The 20,066-nt window shown below is 38.8% G+C and overlaps 2 protein-coding genes across 2 annotated transcripts; both read left to right on the top strand.

Annotated features, from left to right (window-relative positions):
- The first annotated feature begins 7,929 nt into the window (after nt 1-7,929).
- On the top strand, nt 7,930-10,829 carry LOC128366487 (myelin-associated glycoprotein-like). Its single transcript, XM_053327217.1, has 8 exons — nt 7,930-7,975; nt 8,083-8,478; nt 8,584-8,880; nt 9,185-9,284; nt 9,452-9,487; nt 9,624-9,656; nt 9,950-9,998; nt 10,656-10,829. The coding sequence occupies exons 1-7, from the start codon at nt 7,930-7,932 to the stop codon at nt 9,966-9,968; spliced, it is 927 nt and encodes a 308-aa protein (XP_053183192.1). The 3' UTR covers nt 9,969-9,998; nt 10,656-10,829.
- Nucleotides 10,830-13,227: 2,398 nt separating this feature from the next.
- hacl1 (2-hydroxyacyl-CoA lyase 1) lies at nt 13,228-19,550 on the top strand. Its single transcript, XM_053327212.1, has 17 exons — nt 13,228-13,385; nt 13,936-14,040; nt 14,126-14,166; nt 14,256-14,336; nt 14,446-14,518; nt 14,596-14,673; nt 14,813-14,907; nt 14,987-15,099; nt 15,237-15,372; nt 15,682-15,787; nt 16,020-16,103; nt 16,260-16,361; nt 16,922-17,076; nt 17,440-17,598; nt 17,684-17,791; nt 17,901-18,087; nt 19,292-19,550. Exons 1-17 carry the CDS (start codon nt 13,335-13,337, stop codon nt 19,322-19,324), a joined length of 1,707 nt encoding a protein of 568 aa, XP_053183187.1. The 5' UTR covers nt 13,228-13,334; the 3' UTR covers nt 19,325-19,550.
- The last annotated feature ends 516 nt before the right edge of the window (nt 19,551-20,066 follow it).

Below are 20,066 nucleotides of genomic sequence, written 5' to 3'. Positions count from 1 at the left end.
TTATTATTTACTGTCTTTCTAGTATGTGTATGCATATTTAAATATGTATGGAGATGCCTACTTTTTGAAATAGTATTGAAGTGCATATTGTTGTGTGTTTTATGCTGCCCATGTTTTTCTCCTCAAACTGAACCTGACTTCCAGCTACTACCTCTATCACTCCAGGAATGAAGAACAATTGATTAATGTATTTGAATGTCACCGCATATTAGCCTGTTAAGTTGCGTGGGAGGGTAAGGGCAGGGATGGGATATTTTGTACATGCATTTGTTATTGTGAGAAAATTAATAAAAATATATTTGAGAAAAAAAAAACAATGTCCACCTGGCTTGATGTGAGTTCAGCATTTTTGGCTTTGCGAATGTATTCAAGATTTTTGTGATCAGTCCATACAATGAATGGATGCTGCGCACCCTCTAACCAGTGTCTCCACTCTAGAGCAATTTTGACCGCCAACAACTCACAATTCCCAACATCGTAGTTCCTCTCAGCTGGCGAACTTCCTTGACAGAAAGGCACAGGGGTGAAGCATGTTGTCCTTTTCGGAGCAGACAACATGGAGAGAGTATCGCTCCCACCTCCACCACGAATCGCCGGCGGGATCAGGAACCGTGAGGATGGGGCAATAGTGAACCGTGCCTTGAGTTGCTGGAAGGCCTCCTCAGCTTGAGGACCACAAGAAAGGAGTCAGTGGAGATGTGAGTGCATGGAGGGGTGCAGCTATGGCGCTGAAGTTTCTGATAACCGTCTGTAAAAGACAAAGTATCAAAATAATGTTAAGCAAGACTATGGCAAACAAAACGTAACACAGAATTAAAAAACGTGGCTTGGAATAATGGAAAAATAATGGTTCTCTAATAACAAGAAAAGACGAACTGGCACAGGACAAAGGGAAACGCAGACTATATACACACACAAGGTAATGGGAAACAGGTACTGATTACATTAAAAGAAACAATGGAGGGAAACTCCGTTGATGTGATACCTTCAAAAGGCATTTGGCACAGTTGATCTCTCTTTCCTTCTGACGAAAATGAAAGCTTTTGGGTTTAGTGAGTCAGTAGTCAAATGGGTAGGTTTTTATTTAAAACACAGAGGACAAATGGTAGATGTTGGATTACAGGATTACTAGCCCCCCCCCAGGGAAGCATCTGAGGGGGACATGCCCAAATACCCCAATAACTATTTTTGCCGGGTTGGGGACACACATAGTTATGCCACTAGGAAGACCTTGACTGACATTGTCATCTATAGATACTAGTTTCAGTATTTACAGACCAAACTGATGTTGAAGTGCGATATGCAAAAGCTCGAATTGGGTGCAGTAGTCTATTGACGCACAGTGACAGCTCTGATGAGTTCTATGATGCTCTGAGTTTTTGGGACTCAAATAAGGACACAGCTACACACTGTATTAAATATGTAAAGTTACTGTGCTCTTTTAAAACGTTGAATTAAAACTCATAGCCTAACCCGAACCCAGTCAGATTGAATATACTGGTCCAGTTCAGTTAAGCAAATCATTACTGGACCATTAACCATTAACCCGACACACTGTTTCAGGTATAATATTTGTGTTTTAATTGTATTTCTAATAAAAGTAAATTGAAAAAGTTTTGGAGTATAAACATATGTGTTTATAAATAAATAGTTACTGATGCATTAAAATAAACCAATCTTTAATAGAAAAGTGTTTTTCCCAGCATGAGACCCCCCCAAAATAGACTGCGTCTTATACACTGGTTTTAATGATATCTCCCCAGATAACCTTCTCTTTTTCAATCTAGACTTGCTCTGTCTGACTGATTACATTAAAAGAAACAATGGAGGGAAACTCCGTTGATGTGATACCTTCAAAAGGCATTTGGCACAGTTGATCTCTCTTTCCTTCTGACGAAAATGAAAGCTTTTTAAGAGTTTTACAGTTACTTGAACAGCTCTATTGCCACTGCTTCTACAGAAAACTACTGTTCTTATCTTCCCACCTCACACAAAACAGATTTTTTAAGTAGATTTTTTCTGCAGTGTTGTCTGAAGCACTTACCGTTCCAGTGTTCATGAACTGAACTCCAGGATAGCAGAAACAATCAATTGTGATCATCCAGACAGCAGCAGAATCAGATAAGATTCATTTTATCTTTTTTTTTGTCAATGAGTCTTGTGGTGTAAAACTGGGCTCAGAGAGGCTGCAGTTACAAATTCTTCATATTTTTGGTGTCATAAAGCGATGGTTCGGCGTAATTTTGACCTAGCGTCATATGCACCACGAGGTCTATCTAATCAGCGCCTCAGCCATTTTTTTTCATTTGGTCGTAAAATAATGGAGTTAGAACCCATAGACATACAGTATATACCTAGACGCCGCATTGACTGTGGAGAGGGCGTGCCTAAAGCGCCGCCATCTTGGTACAGGGCTAGCAGAGGCAGTAGTGCATTTACATCTATGGAGGTAGAGGTCCTCCACAGTTTCAAAGTAGAATTATTCACTGAAATCTCGACCGATTTCCAAACGGTTTGATTTGTGTCTGTCGATCTGTCTGACATTTGTAACAAACAACCCGTGTGAATATATGTTGACAATTGAGCAATTTTATTTATTTAATTATCTATTTTTATTACAATTGAGCGATGTATGATCACTTTTTAATAGTGCAAATACATCATTCCTCTATAGACATAATGCGGTGCAGAAGCGAGTGTACCAAGATGGCCGCCGTGTAGGCACGTCGCTCCAATCGGCAGCAGCAGTCAATGTGGCGTCTACGTATATATGTCTATGGTTAGAACCATCAGCCAAATGGCTTAGTGCAGGCGCTAACGGGACCACCAGTGTATCTCATAAATTACACCACTAATAATGTCTGGATTGTTATCAAACTTCTACAGTAGTACAAATAGGGTCTTGACTCATAAATCGATGCATTGGAAAGTTGTAAGTACACCAGGAGTTTATTAAATTAAACACTTACCTGATGGCTTTTACTCTGCTGCTACTGCTAAAGCTTGGAATATCGCGAGATCCCGCACAGCACATCTAGAGATCTGTGCGGGATCTTGCAAGATGTTTACATATTGAGGATAAAATTGGTCCATGATGACAAAGTCACTTATTTGTTTAATAAGCATGACACTGAAGACATTGATATCAGCTTCAGTGTAACTCATCATAATATCAACATATAATCTCATACTAACATTACTTTTATTGTTTGGAATATTCATTATTTTAAAGGACTTATTGAATGATTTCTCAGCTCTGTGCAATTAAGGATGAATTTTGTATTTATGAATTTTATCTTTTTGCAGGTACAGAAAACTATAACCACATCATCATTCCTGCAGCAGTGGTGATCAGCACCACTGGGATCTCTGTATTTTCATGGTGAATCATTTCATTTCACTGACATATACTGACAGACCAGCAATCAGATCAGCAATAACATCTCTCCTCTCATCTCCTGTTTCATTTTTAACACATGAAAGTTTATGAAGTTTGTATAGAGTATCTGCTCCTCAATAAAAGATCTGCTCAAGGAATCACATTACAGAGCTCCGAACTCAGGGTGACAGGTAAGTATAAACATTTTGTAGATTAGTTTCAATGTATGCTCCATCATTGATATGCATTTCCATTTCTTCCACAGTATTATAGGAATATGATTTATACATTGTTTTAATTTTTGCTTACATTTAGCATGTGGAACTGGCTTTCCAAAAAGAGGTGAGAATTAATTTAATTATTTTGGGAGTGAGATGCTACAGAAAGATCAACTCTCCTGACCCGGCCTCTTCCTCCCTGCAAAAAGAGACAGAAAGACATTGCTTTTGAAATTCAGTTTGCAGTTTTTCCGTTGCCTTTCTCACCTCAGAGGTGAGCAAAACTAGCTTTTGATTTTGGGGAGTTAATGGCTACAGAAAGATCAATAAGTAAATTGATCTATCTCACACTTGACAGCTGGTCATTCTTACTCAAGGCAAGAGGCAGTGTTAGGGGTGTTTTTATCTTCACAGATATTTTAGCAACTAGTACTGTGTTGTTCCAACCACAAACTTTCACACTGCATCGCATCGCTGATCTGACAAGTTTATCCTTGTTGTTTTTGATAAGCTATTTACATATCAGATATCATCAAGTTGTTTTTTGTTGTCTTTTTTCTATGCTTGAATCAGGAGGCAAGTGTCAACATGACAAGTGAAAAACAGAATTTCACTGCTATAGGTGAGAAGTTTCTTTCATTAATTCACACTTTAACCACATTTAACTGAACTGTGCATTTGTTAAGAAATAGTTCAAAGTTGCATTAATATTTTTTGCCCAAAATGAGGCAAAAGAAATCAAAGGAGACACAGATTAACACTGACTCATTATACATCTGATCACAAGCCGTAGCATTTAATACTCAATATTTCATTAAGTAATAATTCTGCTCTCATCATGACTGGATCTCAGTACACACTTCAAAAACCTAAAAACAGGCCACAGATGTCTGAGAACTGCAGAGAGTTTTATGATAATTATTTGTGGGTTTTAGCTTATCTTAGCGGTATCAGCTTCTTCTCCAAACTCATAACTGGAAGTCCAGGCCTCACCTCTAGCCATCCTCAGATAACTTCGCTCCTTAAAGGAGTCCTTCATCAAGAACCAGCAAAAGTCCTGGCCTTCCTTTCTTCACCAACTTACTGTCAATGTACTTTCACACCATTTTGTCCAAGTAGGACACTCCTCATCAAACTCTAGAAGCCATGTTCTTGCTCACTTTTTCCAGTTTTCTCAGATGCTACAAATTCACCAACCTTTCACTTCAAACTACACCACCATGCTTGAATTTCAGACTCATTTCTCAGGTGACACAATGGTATTTTACTTAGAGTAAACTAAAGCTAATCAATTATGCCACCCCACACCTGTCTCTGAATCCAAACAAGTGGCTACTTGATTCTCTTGCTCCACCATCACTTCTGCTATGTATTCTTCTTATCTGGCATATCTCCTATTCATTACTCTTTCAGGATTGGAGCCATCACTTCAGCCTCCCACAACGGCATTCCAGAACATGGTAAATGGTAAATGGACTATACTTATTGCACTTTTCTAGTCATTATGACCACTGAAAGCGCTTTTACACTGCGTCTCATTCACCCATTCACACACATTCATACACTGATTGCAGTGGCCACCACACAAGGTGCCAACCTGCTCATCAGGAGGAAACTAACCATTCATACATACACTATTGACACAGCAACAGGAGCAATTTAGGGTTAAGTATCTTGCCCAAGGGCACATGGACATATGGACTGGAGGAACCGCCAATCTTCCAATTGGTGGACGGCTGCTCTACCTCCTGAGCCACAGCCGCCACAAACATGTTCCACACCTCATGGGACTGTGGTCCTCTCAAACATATCATTGTTACATCCATTCAAATCTCAATAATCTCAGATTCACTCAAGCTAAGCAAAAAAAAAAGTTAACTTGAGGTTTTGGGGATTGGTTGTTGCCTGCTGGGCGCTGCAGTGGATTCTCCACTTAGCCTCCCCACACCACATCCAAGCAAGCAGAAGAATAACCTTCTTTAATGTTCTTAATAAATTCTTTAAAATGCATCTTGTTGATGGTGTGGCCTTTGCTAGTGAAGATGAATAAAACAACTATTTTTTAGGATGGAAAAAGATCCTTGTTACTTCAAGCTTATTACTTTATGTATGCATAGAGACATGTTGAAATTATATCTGTTGCTCAGTGGGAGGGTTTTTGTGAGAGTTGGATGGGACAGGAGTGGAAATCCACTCACCCTGAGAGTAAACATCACTTGCACTGTTTTTGTAAACATCTTTAATTTTGCATGCTTTTTTTTCTGTTGATCATATCTTCATAAACTCAATGCCACAACTCTGATATCATGCACACAGTAAAAGAGACCACTCCTTGATTTCTGCACCACCAACTCTACCGACACTGCTTCTTCCTTCCTGCACAAAGATATATTTTTCATTGCCATCACATCTAGAAAAGCACACCACATCCCATCATTCAAAAGGAAGTGTTTAGTTCGTACAAACAGCTGATCAGCCAGACAGCAGCTTCATCAGGTAAGATTCTACTAACACTACATTATACAATAAATGTTGGTCCAGTATATTTCTTGTATTCTCAGAGAATAATTCAGTTAAGCAATTCTGGATATTTGGCTTTGATATATATATATTTATCTTGTAAAAAAATTTTTTCTTCAATTCTATTAAAAAGTGTGCAGATAAAATACAACAACAATTACAATTTTAACAATATTTTAAGTGTAATTTTTGAAATGTATTGTATTTTGAATCACATCCTTCTTTGTTAATCATACTGATTTCAAAGTGAATGATCTATTAGTTTTAATTAGGACACATTAAACAAAACACTATCATAACATCTTAGTTGATAATTCAATATGCTTGAGTTATCAACTAAGACCCAATAGCAGAATCTTAGTAAACATCTAAGATGTATATACTTAAATGTTTTTTTAATTAGTTTGTTGGTCTGGGGACAGCAGTTTGCACCAATTTGGTAGAATAGTCTTTAAGTGTAGGCTAATATACTAACTATTTTTGATATTAATATTCTATATGTACTTTTATTTTTAAGTTGAAATACATGAGTACAGGTTTACGAGATAGTTTCAAAACATTTTTTCATTTGTAATTCTCAGGTAAACTGTTATTCAACAAGACAAATCAATAACCTGTACCTAACAATTTAGGACAGTATTCAATAAGACACAGTGGAGCACAATTATAGAATAGAGATTTGCCCTCACTGACTGATTTACTGTCTTTTCCCAGATACAAAATTAAACTCAGAAATGCTTTAATGACATGTATGTATTCTAGTACATAACCCATATTTTGTCATGTTTGTGAGTTTTTTTCCTTTTTAAATTTCTTTATATATATGTTTTGCTGTTTTGCTTTATTTTATTTTGCAGTGTTTGTATGTAATAATAAGTAGGTTGATTATATTTTCGTTTATTTTCATATTTTACTTTGCATTGTTATAGTGTTTTATCTCTTATAGGTGAGGTTTTAAGATAAGCTCATAGTTGGTTTCTACCTCACCTGAACGTTATATTTATACTTTACTATTTTTCTCTGACTTTTAATATACAAATGTGCAAATAAACTAATAAACCAATAAACCAATATGGGCCCACAACAGGATTTGTGAAAAGGCTAATCTAATGAACCCAAATGCAGAACACCAAGGCATAAGGCAGTGAGTGGTCATGAAGGTTTTTATTGCTGGGAAGTAGCTGGGAGACTGGGGTGAGGGCTCAGGCAAGAACAGGATCCTGGGGCAATGACTGTGGTGTTGAGCTGGGCAAAGCAGGGCACGGGAATGAGGGCTGAGGGGAGCCAGGCAGAAGGGAATCCAGAGAGCAAGGAGTTGTACAGAGCCAATGGGGAAGATGGAGACAGGAGGGCTCGAGACAGGGTCCAGAGTCAGGCGGAGGTAAACTGTACACACAGAGAAACAGGATTTAACAAAATGCAGATTTCTGGCAAAACAGCATAAGATTCAAGAAAGCTGAACGAGGTATAGAGAGGAGAGTGAGAAATAAAGATAGAGAGAGAGAGAGAGAGAGAGAGAGAGAGAGAGAGAGAGAGAGAGAGAGAGAGAGAGAGAGAGAGAGAGAGACTGCAGACTAGGAGGCTAAGTATGTGAGACTGATTGGTTAAAAGGAATACAAGAAGAAGTGCAAGCGATTCACACAATCACATGAAAGGAAACCTTTCCGATGAGAATGTTAAATGGTTCATGTATCATGTTTAAGATGTGTAACTTCATAATCATGTTGTAACTTGTATGTAGTCATTTTATAGAAGTCATGTGATAATTTGTTTGATGTCATCCCACAGTACAATACACCAGACCAGACAAGCATGGAGAATGAGAGAAAGATGATGATGTTCTGTCTGCTTTTGGCAGGTAAGATGATAAGTTGTCCCTTTGTTTCAAATCTCCTTCCAGTATACATCCCAGTTAAACTCCCAGAAGTCATTTGTATCTTTACATCTTCTGTTACTCTCTTTCAGCTATTAGCAGCCCTGTGTTCACTGGAGAGTGGAAGGCCTCTGTTGCCAAAAACCTTGATGCCCTGGTTACATCCTGCGTCGTGATACCCTGTTCATATACCCATGCTAAAGATGAGCTGCCCCACTCCAGACTCAGGGGGATCTGGCATCTTTCAACAGGCCTAGATCAACGCATCTATCATGATGATCAGACGATGATCTTGGAAAACTACCGCGGCCGCACAAAGTTGTTGGGAAATTTGGGCCAGGGCAACTGCAGCTTGGAAATGATTGCAATTAGAGATGTTGACAATGGCCCTTTCTGTTTTCGGGTTGAATTAGTAGAAACAGGGACTGAAACATCCGGAACTGAAAAGTTCTCCTTTGTTGACAATTGTGTCAACTTTAAAATGATCAGTATGTCACCAACTTTCCAACAATTCTTAAATATATACCAGTTTTCTATGTAACAATGATATGCCCTTTTCTTTATCTCTGACTTGTTTGTTTTTTCATGTATAGCTGAACCTCCAAAACCAACTCTGATTCCACCAAAGACAGCCATTCAAGGTCATCCCTACATGGTCACCTGTTCAGTCATCCATACCTGCCCCTCTCATGTACCTAAACTGACATGGAGTAGAGGCACAGCAGAGGAGATCCTTGAGGTTCACAGAGAAATTCATCAAGGTACCTGGGAGGCTCAGTCCACTCTGATGTTCATCGCTGAGGAGAAGGATGACCACACAGACATCACCTGCAATGCCCGATTTTCTGGAGGGAGGACATCCACTGAAACACTTACACTTTATGTAAAACGTGAGATGTCATTTGTTCATTTATCTAGTAGAAAATGTTATGTGAACCTTTTAGACTTAGTACTGGGATTGGTCATATTGAAGGTAATATAGGTCCATGATGACAAAGTCATGCTTATATTTATTACATGAACAGTCACTGATTTGCTTAATAAGCATTACACGGAAGACATTGATATCAGCTTCAGTGTACTTCATCATAATATCAACATATAATCTCATACTAGCACTTATTGGATATTTTCTCAGCTCTGTTTGTGCAATTAAGGATGAATTTCTCATTTATGAATTTTATCTATTTGCAGGTACAGAAAACTATAACCACATCATCATTCCTGCTGTAGTGGGGATTGGTACTGCTGTCATCTTTGCAGGCCTCTGTATTTTCATGCTGAAAAAATACAAGTGAGTCATTTCATTTCACTGACACAAACTGACACACAGAGTACATCAGATCAGCAATAACATCTCTCCTCTCATCCCCTGTTTCATTTTAACACATTAAATTTTGTGAAGTTTGTATAGAGTATCTGCTCGGCAATTAAAGATACTTCTTTTTCTGTTTGCTCAAGGAATCGCATTGCAGAGCTCCAAAGTCAGGAAGGAACGTAAGTACAGAAATCTTGTAAATCAGTTTCAATGTGTGTTGCATCATTGATATGCATTTCCAATTCTTCCACAGTATTATGAGTATATGATTTATATATTATTTTAATTATTGTTTTAATTTTTGGTCACATTTAGCGTGTGGAACCGGCTTTCCAGACTGTCTCGGAGGTGAGCAAAACTGGCTTTTGATTTTGGGGCGTGAAATGCTACAGAAAGATCAATAAGTAAATTGATCTATCTCACACTTAATGACAGTTGGCCATTCTTACTCAAGGCAAGAGGCAGTGTTAGGGTTTTTATTTTAACAGATATTTTAGCAACTAGTACTGTGTACTGTGTAAACTTTCACACTGCATCGCATCACTGATCTGACAAGTTTATTCTTGTTGTTTTTGATAAGCTATTTACATATCAGATATCATCAAGTGGTTTTTGTTGTCTTTTTTCTATGCTTGAATCAGGAGGCAAGTGTCAACATGACAAGTGAAAAACAGAATTTCACTGCTATAGGTGAGAAGTTTCTTTCATTAATTCACACTTTAACCACATTTAACTGAACTGTGCATTTGTTAAGAAATAGTTCAAAGTTGCATTATTCATTTTTTGTCCAAAATAAGGCAAAAGGAGGCAAGCTGGTCAACACACAGCTGCTTGCTTACACAACTAGCAGACATAGAGCAACATTGTCTCATTGGACATCTGATCACAGGCTTTGGCATTTAATACTTAATATTTCATTAAGTAATAATTCTGCTCTCATTGTGACTGGATCTCAGTACACAGTCCAAAAATGTAAAACAAGCCACAGATGTCTGAGAACTGCAGAGAGTTGTGTGATCATTATTTATGTGTTTGTTACTACAAGTTAGAATTTTGTACATTTTCATATTACAGTAAATAATAATAACAGTAACATTTATATAGCACATTTTAACAAGATAACAAGATAAAGTCATTGAAAACAGTTGAGTAACAAATGAGTATAGTTTGACAAAAGCCATGAAATACATATGAGTAAAAAAAAATAGATTTAAAGGTGGATACTGAGGTTGTCTGTCTGAGACCACTAGGTCAAGTCATAACTTAACTCAAATGTATTGATTTATTCAGATCTAAATGTCAAAAAAACTAATTGCAACCCAACAAATGTTTATTTTCTTCTTTCAGATAATCAAAGCAAAAGCAGTCGCCAAACTTCTGAAATGCTCAAATTCTACCTGTGTCCAACACTTTGTTTGTTGTGCTACTGACATTAAACCAAAAATGATTTTTTTTGATAGACTTGATTATGCATTACTCATATATTAGCTTCATAGAAATGCCTTTACCTTAATAGCAGCTTAAAAATACAGCACACAATATGTAATTCTCTTAAAACAGCTTGACTATTTTGGCTGCGCTATTTTCCTGAAAAGGAGTGTTTTGTAGAATTTGCAAATGATCCCTCCTTAGTAATGATGTTGTTTTGTTATATCAACACACAAGTTCAGTATTCGTGAGAAGAAAATACAAGTGGGGGATGCTCTGTCTTGTGTAAATTTGTGATTTTTAGCAAATTTGACATTGGTTACAAAAGTTTTTCTCCAACTGACTACATCAAATGAGAGATGTTGTAAACCTGTTTTTCATCTAATAATAACAACCTCCTGTTTCAGTTTTGTAAACCCTGATATTTTTTACATTAAATCTTGCATTGTGTTCTTTCTGTAGTGGTTGTCTCATCATTGCTTCTTTGTAATGCCTTTGACATCTGGTGGGACACACTCACACATAGTTTTGCCACTAGGAGGAGCTGTACTGACTTTGTTCTCTACAGATTTAAAACACTTGCTGATAAGACAACCTTTTCATAGTCAACACGTGTTTTATAAAATGAAAGTGAAGGAAACTGACAGAGTGGACACGTTCAGAAATGCTTTAAAAAAGTGATGTAGGAACAGATTCAACTGTGATGTAGCAGGATCCACCCATTTGGAGTATTTAAATTAGCTATTACCACAGTGCAAATAAGCAAACTAGCTCCTTGTTATCCTTAAATTCTGGAGTCCATATCCTGTATTCATTTATTTATTTTTATTATTGAAAACAATCAATCAATCAAGATCCACGGCTCCCACTCGCACATCTCAGAGAAGCACCCACAGTCAAAGTCAGTATCAAACTCTACCCCAAGGTAAAGAAACAAAGGTAGATACAAATGTAAACCAACCTGCTGTGCAGAAAATATAATTTACCTGCTGATAATTTACTGGTCTTTGAGATAGCTCCACCCATTTCTCAGACTAATGTCAATTTAAAACACTTCTGCTCCATGAATAGTTTTTGCTGGCTACTTGCTTTGTTGTATTTTGTCTAAGAGACATGTTCATGTCAAATATGATCTTCTGAATTCTGATTCAGTCTGCCCCATGAAAGCAACTACAGTTTGCCTGCTAGCAGCAGAGTTAAATTTGTTTTAGCATCAGCATGGTAGGAGTGGCTGGTGGTTTGTTGGTCACTCCTTGTGAACTAGAATTGAGTGCATACCCTACTCTTACTCCACACTTTAACCCATCCAAATAAATGTTTTGACAACAATGGATAATGGAATATATACAGTATATATAAAGCAAAACAATACAATTGGAAATATTACTAGACATCAGAGCAGGGGATGTTACAATGCAATAGTAGTTTTTCCCAAAATCTTCTCCATGAATATAACCTGCCTCTCTAGGGTTGAATAAATAATGTTCTCAGTGAGTTTAAGAGGGTAAAAACTGAGGAATGAAGTGTAGCTGGGGCCTCACATACATCACCAGATCATCTGCCTTCAAGGCATGACAGAGGTGTCTTCAGTCAAGCCACATGGGGATTGATATCCCATACTAGATGTGTTGTACCTCGTTCCTCTCCCTCAGGCAACATAAGTTGTAGCCATAACATTTTGTTTCTTATTACTATCATTCTGAATTAAGAGGAAATAAAGGTGCAATATGCTATTTTTGAGGGCTTTAATTTTTTTAATTCAACATGAATGTGGTATTGTCTGAGTGACATCCTGAGGTGTCAACGCCTTTACATAATCTGTGTATGTTGTAAATAGATGGATAGTATTTTACTCAGACCCTTGCCTAATACAAATTATGAAGAGACAGATCTGCTGTGTGGGCTAAAAATCCTACCCCCAGACCTCCCTAGTATAGGGTCAGCCCCCCATCCATAAATCTCTTGTGACGCCCCAACAAAGACCACACCAAATACCTGATTTACACTTATGAAGCATATTTCTCACTATGCATGTACTTTGTTTGTGTAGTCAGTATACAATCTGTATCTGTATAGTGCATGTCTGGACATCACCTGTGTACAGGGCGTTTACAATGTGAGATCACACTAATATTTGAATGGTTGTGTTTATGATAATTATGGACAAAATAACATGGCCAACTCATGTTTACTTGACACTAATGTGTAATTACCATTGGTTTAGCAAAAGAGGCATTAAGTAAGTCACCCTGCAAGGTGTGTGATGTGTGGACGAAGTCAAATCATGATGAAGTCATATTTAATGAGTGCGAAACGTCTGCTTCTGATTTGCTCTGACCTTGATATTCCTACACTAACCGGCTCAATCCTACGAGTATTAGCGGGTCATTCCGTCGCCATACTAGGAATAGAAATGAGCCTTATTGGTTTAGAACCCGGAAGTGATAGTAACGGGGCGGATTCAGGGATAGAGAGAGGATTTTTGCAAACAGGTAATAACTTGTTCATATGGTCAACAGTTGCAACATTTTATAACCGTGTGTCCTTGTTGCTCTGTAAACAGTCAGCAGTGTAACAGTCTGCTGTGTCTGGACAACCATGGACGACGTAACCGGAGCTCAGCTAATTGCTGAGTCTCTTAAAACTCAGGTAAGTCCGTTTAAAAACAAAAAGACAACACAGTTCTATGAAATATTGTGAAATATACAGTCATTTTCTAACTTTGTTAAGTATTAAGAAGTCACTCTAACTACGCAGTTGCAGTTTAAAGTGTGTCAAGGTTCATCCGCCGCGCTGTGAAGTTTAGTAATGTTTCACAATGCAGGACGTTCACAGCTGCAGCTCTTCAGAGGACCCTCATGTATATTAGGTTTATTAGAGAAGTAGTTCTTAAAGTGGGGTCCCCCCAAGGGTCTTCGGAGGGTTCCAAGGGGTCCATAGCAAAATGGGGGATAGTTTAATTTCACTAACATTATATTCAGTAGAAGTTTAGCCCAGTTAGACAATGTATAAGAATGACTAATCGAAGATTTCACTCTGTAGATAGTTATGGGATTCTGGACATAATCATACCTATCATATACCTAGCACAAAATCTTATCAGTTACAGGTTCATTGGCCTATTATGTATCAGTTTGGGGGTCCTTGATATGAAAAACTTAAGAGACCCATTGTTAAATGTATGCTTTTCTCCCTATAGGGAGTGGAGTACATGTTTGGGATAGTTGGTGTTCCTATCATTGAAGTGGCCATGGCTGCTCAGGCTGCAGGGATCAAATATGTGGGAATGCGCAATGAACAAGCGGTAAAATATTCAGATATTCTGTTAAACTGTTGTTTTTTCCTTGCACTGATTTAATGTATTGAAATAAAAACCTTTCACACAACAGGCATGTTATGCAGCATCAGCCGTTGGATACCTCACTGGAAGGTAAGGCACTAAGTCACTGATCCAAATATTCAGAGCAGGTGGTGTGTCAGCTTGTATCTTACATGTCTCCTGTGGTTATCTGTATACAGACCAGGTGCCTGCCTGGTGGTGTCTGGACCTGGACTCATTCATGCTCTGGGTGGAATGGCCAACGCTAACATGAACTGCTGGTATAACTCTAAAAACAGACTGTTGTTGAAGGCTTTTTACAGTCTATACAATTTTAACATGGCACCTGCTGGGGGCTTGTCATATGAAGTATATGTTGCCTTTGCACAGGCCAGTGGTCGTTATTGGAGGATCCTCAGATCGTAACCAAGAAACAGGAGGAGCCTTTCAGGAGTTTCCTCAGGTAACACATGCCTTTTATATGAATTTTTGCTTGAAAATGCTTCATTAATGTGACACTGTTACCATATTTCTTTCCAGGTGGAAGCATGTCGCTTGTATAGCAAGTTCTCTGCAAGACCAAGCAGTCTGGAAGCCATCCCTGCACTGATAGAGAAGGTAACATATCAACCTGAAGTTACACTGTCTGTCTAGCCTTTTGTCTCTTCTTTGTCCCTTTGTTTCGCTTCCTCTGTCACAGTTTGATATTAAACATAGATTGACTGACGTTGTGACGATGGTGTTTGGTTGCTCACAGGCTGTTCGCACAAGTATTTATGGACGTCCAGGTGCTTGTTATGTGGACATTGCAGGGGACATGGTCAATGCGAAAGAGGACAGAAGCAAAGTCAGGTTTGTTGACACTTATGCCACAAGAGTGGGTAGATTTTTAGTGTGTTTACAGATTCAAAGCATTGTGTTTGTCCTGCAGAGTTGTGTCCTGTTGTTCACCTCCTCCAGTCAGTTTGGCTGACCACAGTGCAATCACAAAAGCCATTGCTGTCCTAAAAGCAGCTAAAAGACCACTCATCATCATCGGCAAAGGTAACCCCAAAACAAATGTTTTCCATGTGTCTTTGGATTATCTTGTGAAATAAGCTTTAAACTTCGTCAAACACTGGTGAATCAGAGTGGTGCTTTGGGTAACTTACAATGATATTGCATGGTGTTGCATCCAATAGGAGCAGCCTATGGCCGAGCAGAAACTGTTCTGAAGGACTTTGTGGAAATGAGCGGCTTGCCGTTCCTGCCCACCCCCATGGGGAAAGGAGTTTTGCCTGATGATCACCCCAACTGTGTGGCTGCTGCCCGCTCAAGGTCGGCCTCTCTTTAATGTTAAACATAAGTCAGAAGCCAAACATTTACAGAACATTTATCTCTGCCAAAATGGTCATAATATACAGTATTATCTGTAGTTATTTAATCTTAAGTAAAATGTTCTGTATTACTTATACTATATTCCTGTGTTGATTTTATCTATTCTATACACTTACATACATACACTTGATTTATGTATAGAGATAAAGTTTTGTTTGACACCATTATGTATGTTCTTTTCTTTTGTTTTTCACTCTCTACCTCAACCTATTGCAACCTATCTTCTCCTCTCTTGCTCCTGATATGAAGAGCTCTTCTCCAGGCTGACGTTGTCCTTCTTCTTGGAGCCCGGCTGAACTGGATCCTGCATTTTGGTCTGCCACCTAGATTTAACCCTGATGTCAAAGTCATCCAGGTATGGAAATGGCCACGCCAAGTTTGACTTGTGGACAATAAGTGTTGTCTTTTGCAGCTCTCTAAAATGATATGACTGCTGCCCTTTTGCTATAAAGCTAATTGTGTACATTACATCTGTTGTGGGAATACCTTAATATTATCATTGCAGTGCAGTTTTTCCTGCACTGTGATTCACTGTTTCTACTGCCGTGCTCTAATAACACAACAAACTTGTGCTGCTCTGTGTGCAGGTTGACCTTTGTGCTGAGGAGATAGGGAACAATGTGAAACCTACTGTTGCTCTCCTGGGAGACATCAGTGCTATTGTCACTCAGGTACCAGAACAGCAATTCATATTTGATTCATCTCTCCCCTTGTAGTCTGTGTCATAAGATCGTAATCATGACTTTAAGACGAACTTTTAAAAAAAATCTCACGTTTGTGAAAATTGGCGATGTTTTCCTTTGGCATTTATTTTCTTTTTCCTTCAGCTCCTGGAGTGTACGTGTAAAGATGGCTGGAAGTATCCCTCTGATACAGAGTGGTGGAGCACATTGAAGGAGAAAGCTGCTGCCAATGCAAAGATATCAAGGGTGGGTTTAGACGCTTTTATAAAAGGCCTCCAGTTTGGTACTGTATGTGGTTACCCTGATGATAACAATGTGATTATTTAATAAAAAGCAAAAGAACCAACTCTTTCGCGAACACCACGACACCTGATGGACTTATATTATATACATATATATAAAAAAGAGTTGTGTTTTTGTTACCTTACAATAAGCCCTTAATACCTACATAGGGAGTGAGTCCTCTTCCACAGACTCCTCCACGTTGCACCACCATGTTTCTAAAGTAACCCAGAGTGAACTAACCAAACACTAACTCTGGAGAAGGCCTTATGAGCTTTTTCCCTGCCAACATAGGTTCTCCTACATGTTTGGAAGGAGGGGGTGGGAGGAGGGTAGTCAGTCTGTTGCAATTTGCAATCTCGCCGCTAGATGTCACTAAATCCTACACACTGGACCTTTTCTTCTCATATTTGACTCACTTTGGATAACAACATCTGCCAATGAAATAGTAACATTGTAACACAAAGTATTTGAAGCATGTTGATGTGAAGAAACAAGATTTTTGTCTTTTTTTTCCTCCAAAGGCCCTCGCTCTTCAGTCAACACTGCCTATGAACTACTACACAGTGTTTCACCACATCTCCCAGCTGCTGCCACATGACTGCATCATTGTCAGTGAAGGGGCAAACACTATGGACATAGGACGCACTATGTTGAACAACTACCTACCTCGACACAGGCAAGGCAAAGTCTCAATAAAGCAGAGGTTAAAGATGCACTACTGAGAACACAAATAACTGCATATGCATAGGGGGGTTAGTAGAAGTTCATACAGTGACAATCTTTGGGGCTGGAGTAACATATAGGAGTTTCAAACTAAAACAACAATGTTTTTTGGATATGAAGTTGAGAAGTGTCCCTTTTTTTAAAAATACCACATTCCAACACCCTGCTGGGTTGTCATCACTGTAAATGACAAATTACCCTATTATATATGTTTGTATGTATGTGTATGCCTGTCCAAATGCTCCTGAATTTGGCTGTATCAGACAGGAATAGTATTACCACGTTTAAGTTTAAGTCTAATCCTGATGATATGCAGGTTGGATGCAGGTACATTTGGAACAATGGGAGTAGGCCTCGGTTTTGCTATAGCCGCAGCCGCTGTGGAAAGAAGTGAGAATAAAGGCAGAAGAGTAGTCTGCGTGGAAGGAGACAGCGCCTTTGGGTTTTCTGGCATGGAGATTGAAACTATGTGCAGGTAGATTTTATTCCTCCTTTTCTATATCATATATGTACTTCACCTTCTAGTACAACTTAATTACATTCTGTCTGTTTTGTAACAGGTATAATCTACCTGTAGTCATCATCGTGGTCAATAATAATGGTATATACAGCGGAGTGGATCCTGAGACATGGAAAGAAATGGCAAAAATGGGAGATCTTGCCACTATGTGAGTCAATGTTTATAACCCATTGACAGTCATGAGTTCTTCCACTTTATCGGTTGTGGTGTGATTTCATACATTTCAACATATCTTATGTCATTGTATTACCTGTCAGTGCGCCACCTGTGACCCTCCTACCCGAAGCACGCTATGATGAGGTTATGACAGCGTTTGGAGGTCGAGGGTTCCTGGTGAGGACAGTGGAGGAGCTGCGTAGTGCCTTACAGCTTAGCTTGAGTGACTGGGAGAGACCCAGTCTCCTCAACGTGCTTATTGACCCTTCTTCAGACAGAAAACAGCAGGTACAGTATTTGTTGTGATGCTGTTGTTGCAGTTTGTTAATTGTTCACCTAGATTGCTTCTTTGGGAAATCCTCAACATTTATCTTGTAGAAACATTCCCTGGTGAATATAAGGATGCAGTCGATTCTGCAACACCCCTTTTCTTCTGCTTACAATGTCATTATTTCACTGCCATGTTTCTAGAACATCTTCAATGCCGCCGTCTTTTTGGCTAGGACTTTACTTGGAGAAGGCTTATTTATGTAAAGTCATTCTTGGTTAGAAGCCGTGGGATCGCAATAGGGTAAATATAGTTGGTCTTTTATTACCACAAAAAAGCCATGAAAAGACAACTTCTCCTTCAATAAATGCTGAAGCTGAAGCCAAATGTCCAGACCTCAGTGCACATACAGATTTGAAGACATTATGGCCATGTGCAGGTGAACTATTGAGGTCCTGAGGCTACCTGAATCCACAACTTCTCACATCTTATTGCAGACTGCCAGAGAGTGCAGACTGCTGTGAGCACCACAGTCACATGGCAGTATAACAAAAGACGGCAAGTCTGGGGATTTTACCTGGGAGTAAAACAAAAAGGATCGATAGTGACTTGGATTACTTTGATAGTCGCAGCAGCAATGCCAAGCGTGATCCAGTGCATCAGCGTTTTGGTTCACAATTAAGCATAGAGCAGCAAACAGCTTGGTGTTTACTTGACTCTCGTCTCATCCTTATAGGGCTACATGACTGACATGCCGTAGTGCACAGTAATCCATACACTCCAGGTGCACCGCAGAACTGTTGTATTCCCCTCACAATCCCTCCACCTCACACCAACCTGACCTTTCTATTTCAGGGTCCCCATAATTAGAAAGCATGTCCCTCTGTGTTTATGTTGAATGTATCCACGCAACCCTTTGCAGACATGTTTGAAGGTTGTATTGAGGACTGTATCCATGGTACTGAGCTCCACTCTGTAGCCAGCAGAAAAGCTTGTTCCCTCATTGGAGGTGCACCGCTCTTATTGTTTATCTCTGTCATTCACAACTGACAGGCTTAAAGTTTAGTCTTTGGTAATGAAGGACAGAAAACTCCTTCTTGTTCCTGCATAAGTAAATTTCTGAACTGAGGTCAAATGGATTCCACAGAAAGACACGTTAGATAAAATAGGTCCATGATCAAAGGATGACCAAATGATACAATGACGTTTTGTCTGTATTTCTAGGAGTTCCCTTGGCTGACCCGCTCCAACCTTTAGACTGAGAGAGCGATCTGCTTCCTTCTTCATTCGGCACGTTATCAGAACAGCAGTGATGGTTTTTCACAGGAAATTCACACTTGAAAATATAAGGATACTTTTTCTGTTTGATTGTTTCTATGAAATAACTGAATATATTTTTAATGACTCTTGCCACACAGTAGTATTGTAATTAACAGAATAATTCTGCAATAAAACATTTTTACACATTGTACAATGAACATTATCGCTTTATGTCTAGCCGTGGGTTTTTTCTGCTCCTTGATAAATCTAATAGGCAGCATGATTAAAACACAATATGACTAATTAAACCATCCATCATGCTAAAGGATCCAGTGCAAGTTATTAAAATACTCCAGTTTTGCTCAGATGTTTTTATTTTCATAAAACACCATACTGAAAATGAAACCCCCTGAGTCATCTTTAAACACATGGATAAAGGATTTCTTGTAGAAATGACAATCTTATATAAGTGAGTGTATTACTGTAGCTCCCATCGAGTTGCATGATTTTTCTCACAATGTTGGTACATTTTACACTTTTGGTACATTTTCTGCCTGTGCAGATGTCGTCTATGCAAAATATAGACATTTTCATTACAGGTAGCACTCTTGAGAAGTGATATAGTCTGTATTTCCAGACATATTTACAGCTCTCAGATCCCTTAAAGAGCCTCTTTCAAAAGCAGACAATTAATTTTATGGGACAGTCTGGGCAATAAAACCAATCTGGCTTGGAGTAA

This window comes from Scomber japonicus, chromosome 10 (assembly GCF_027409825.1).
Source record: "Scomber japonicus isolate fScoJap1 chromosome 10, fScoJap1.pri, whole genome shotgun sequence".
In the NCBI taxonomy this organism is placed as follows: Eukaryota; Metazoa; Chordata; class Actinopteri; order Scombriformes; family Scombridae; genus Scomber; species Scomber japonicus.
Note: the sequence above shows the minus strand (reverse complement) of the source record. Positions and strands in the feature narration are given on the sequence as shown.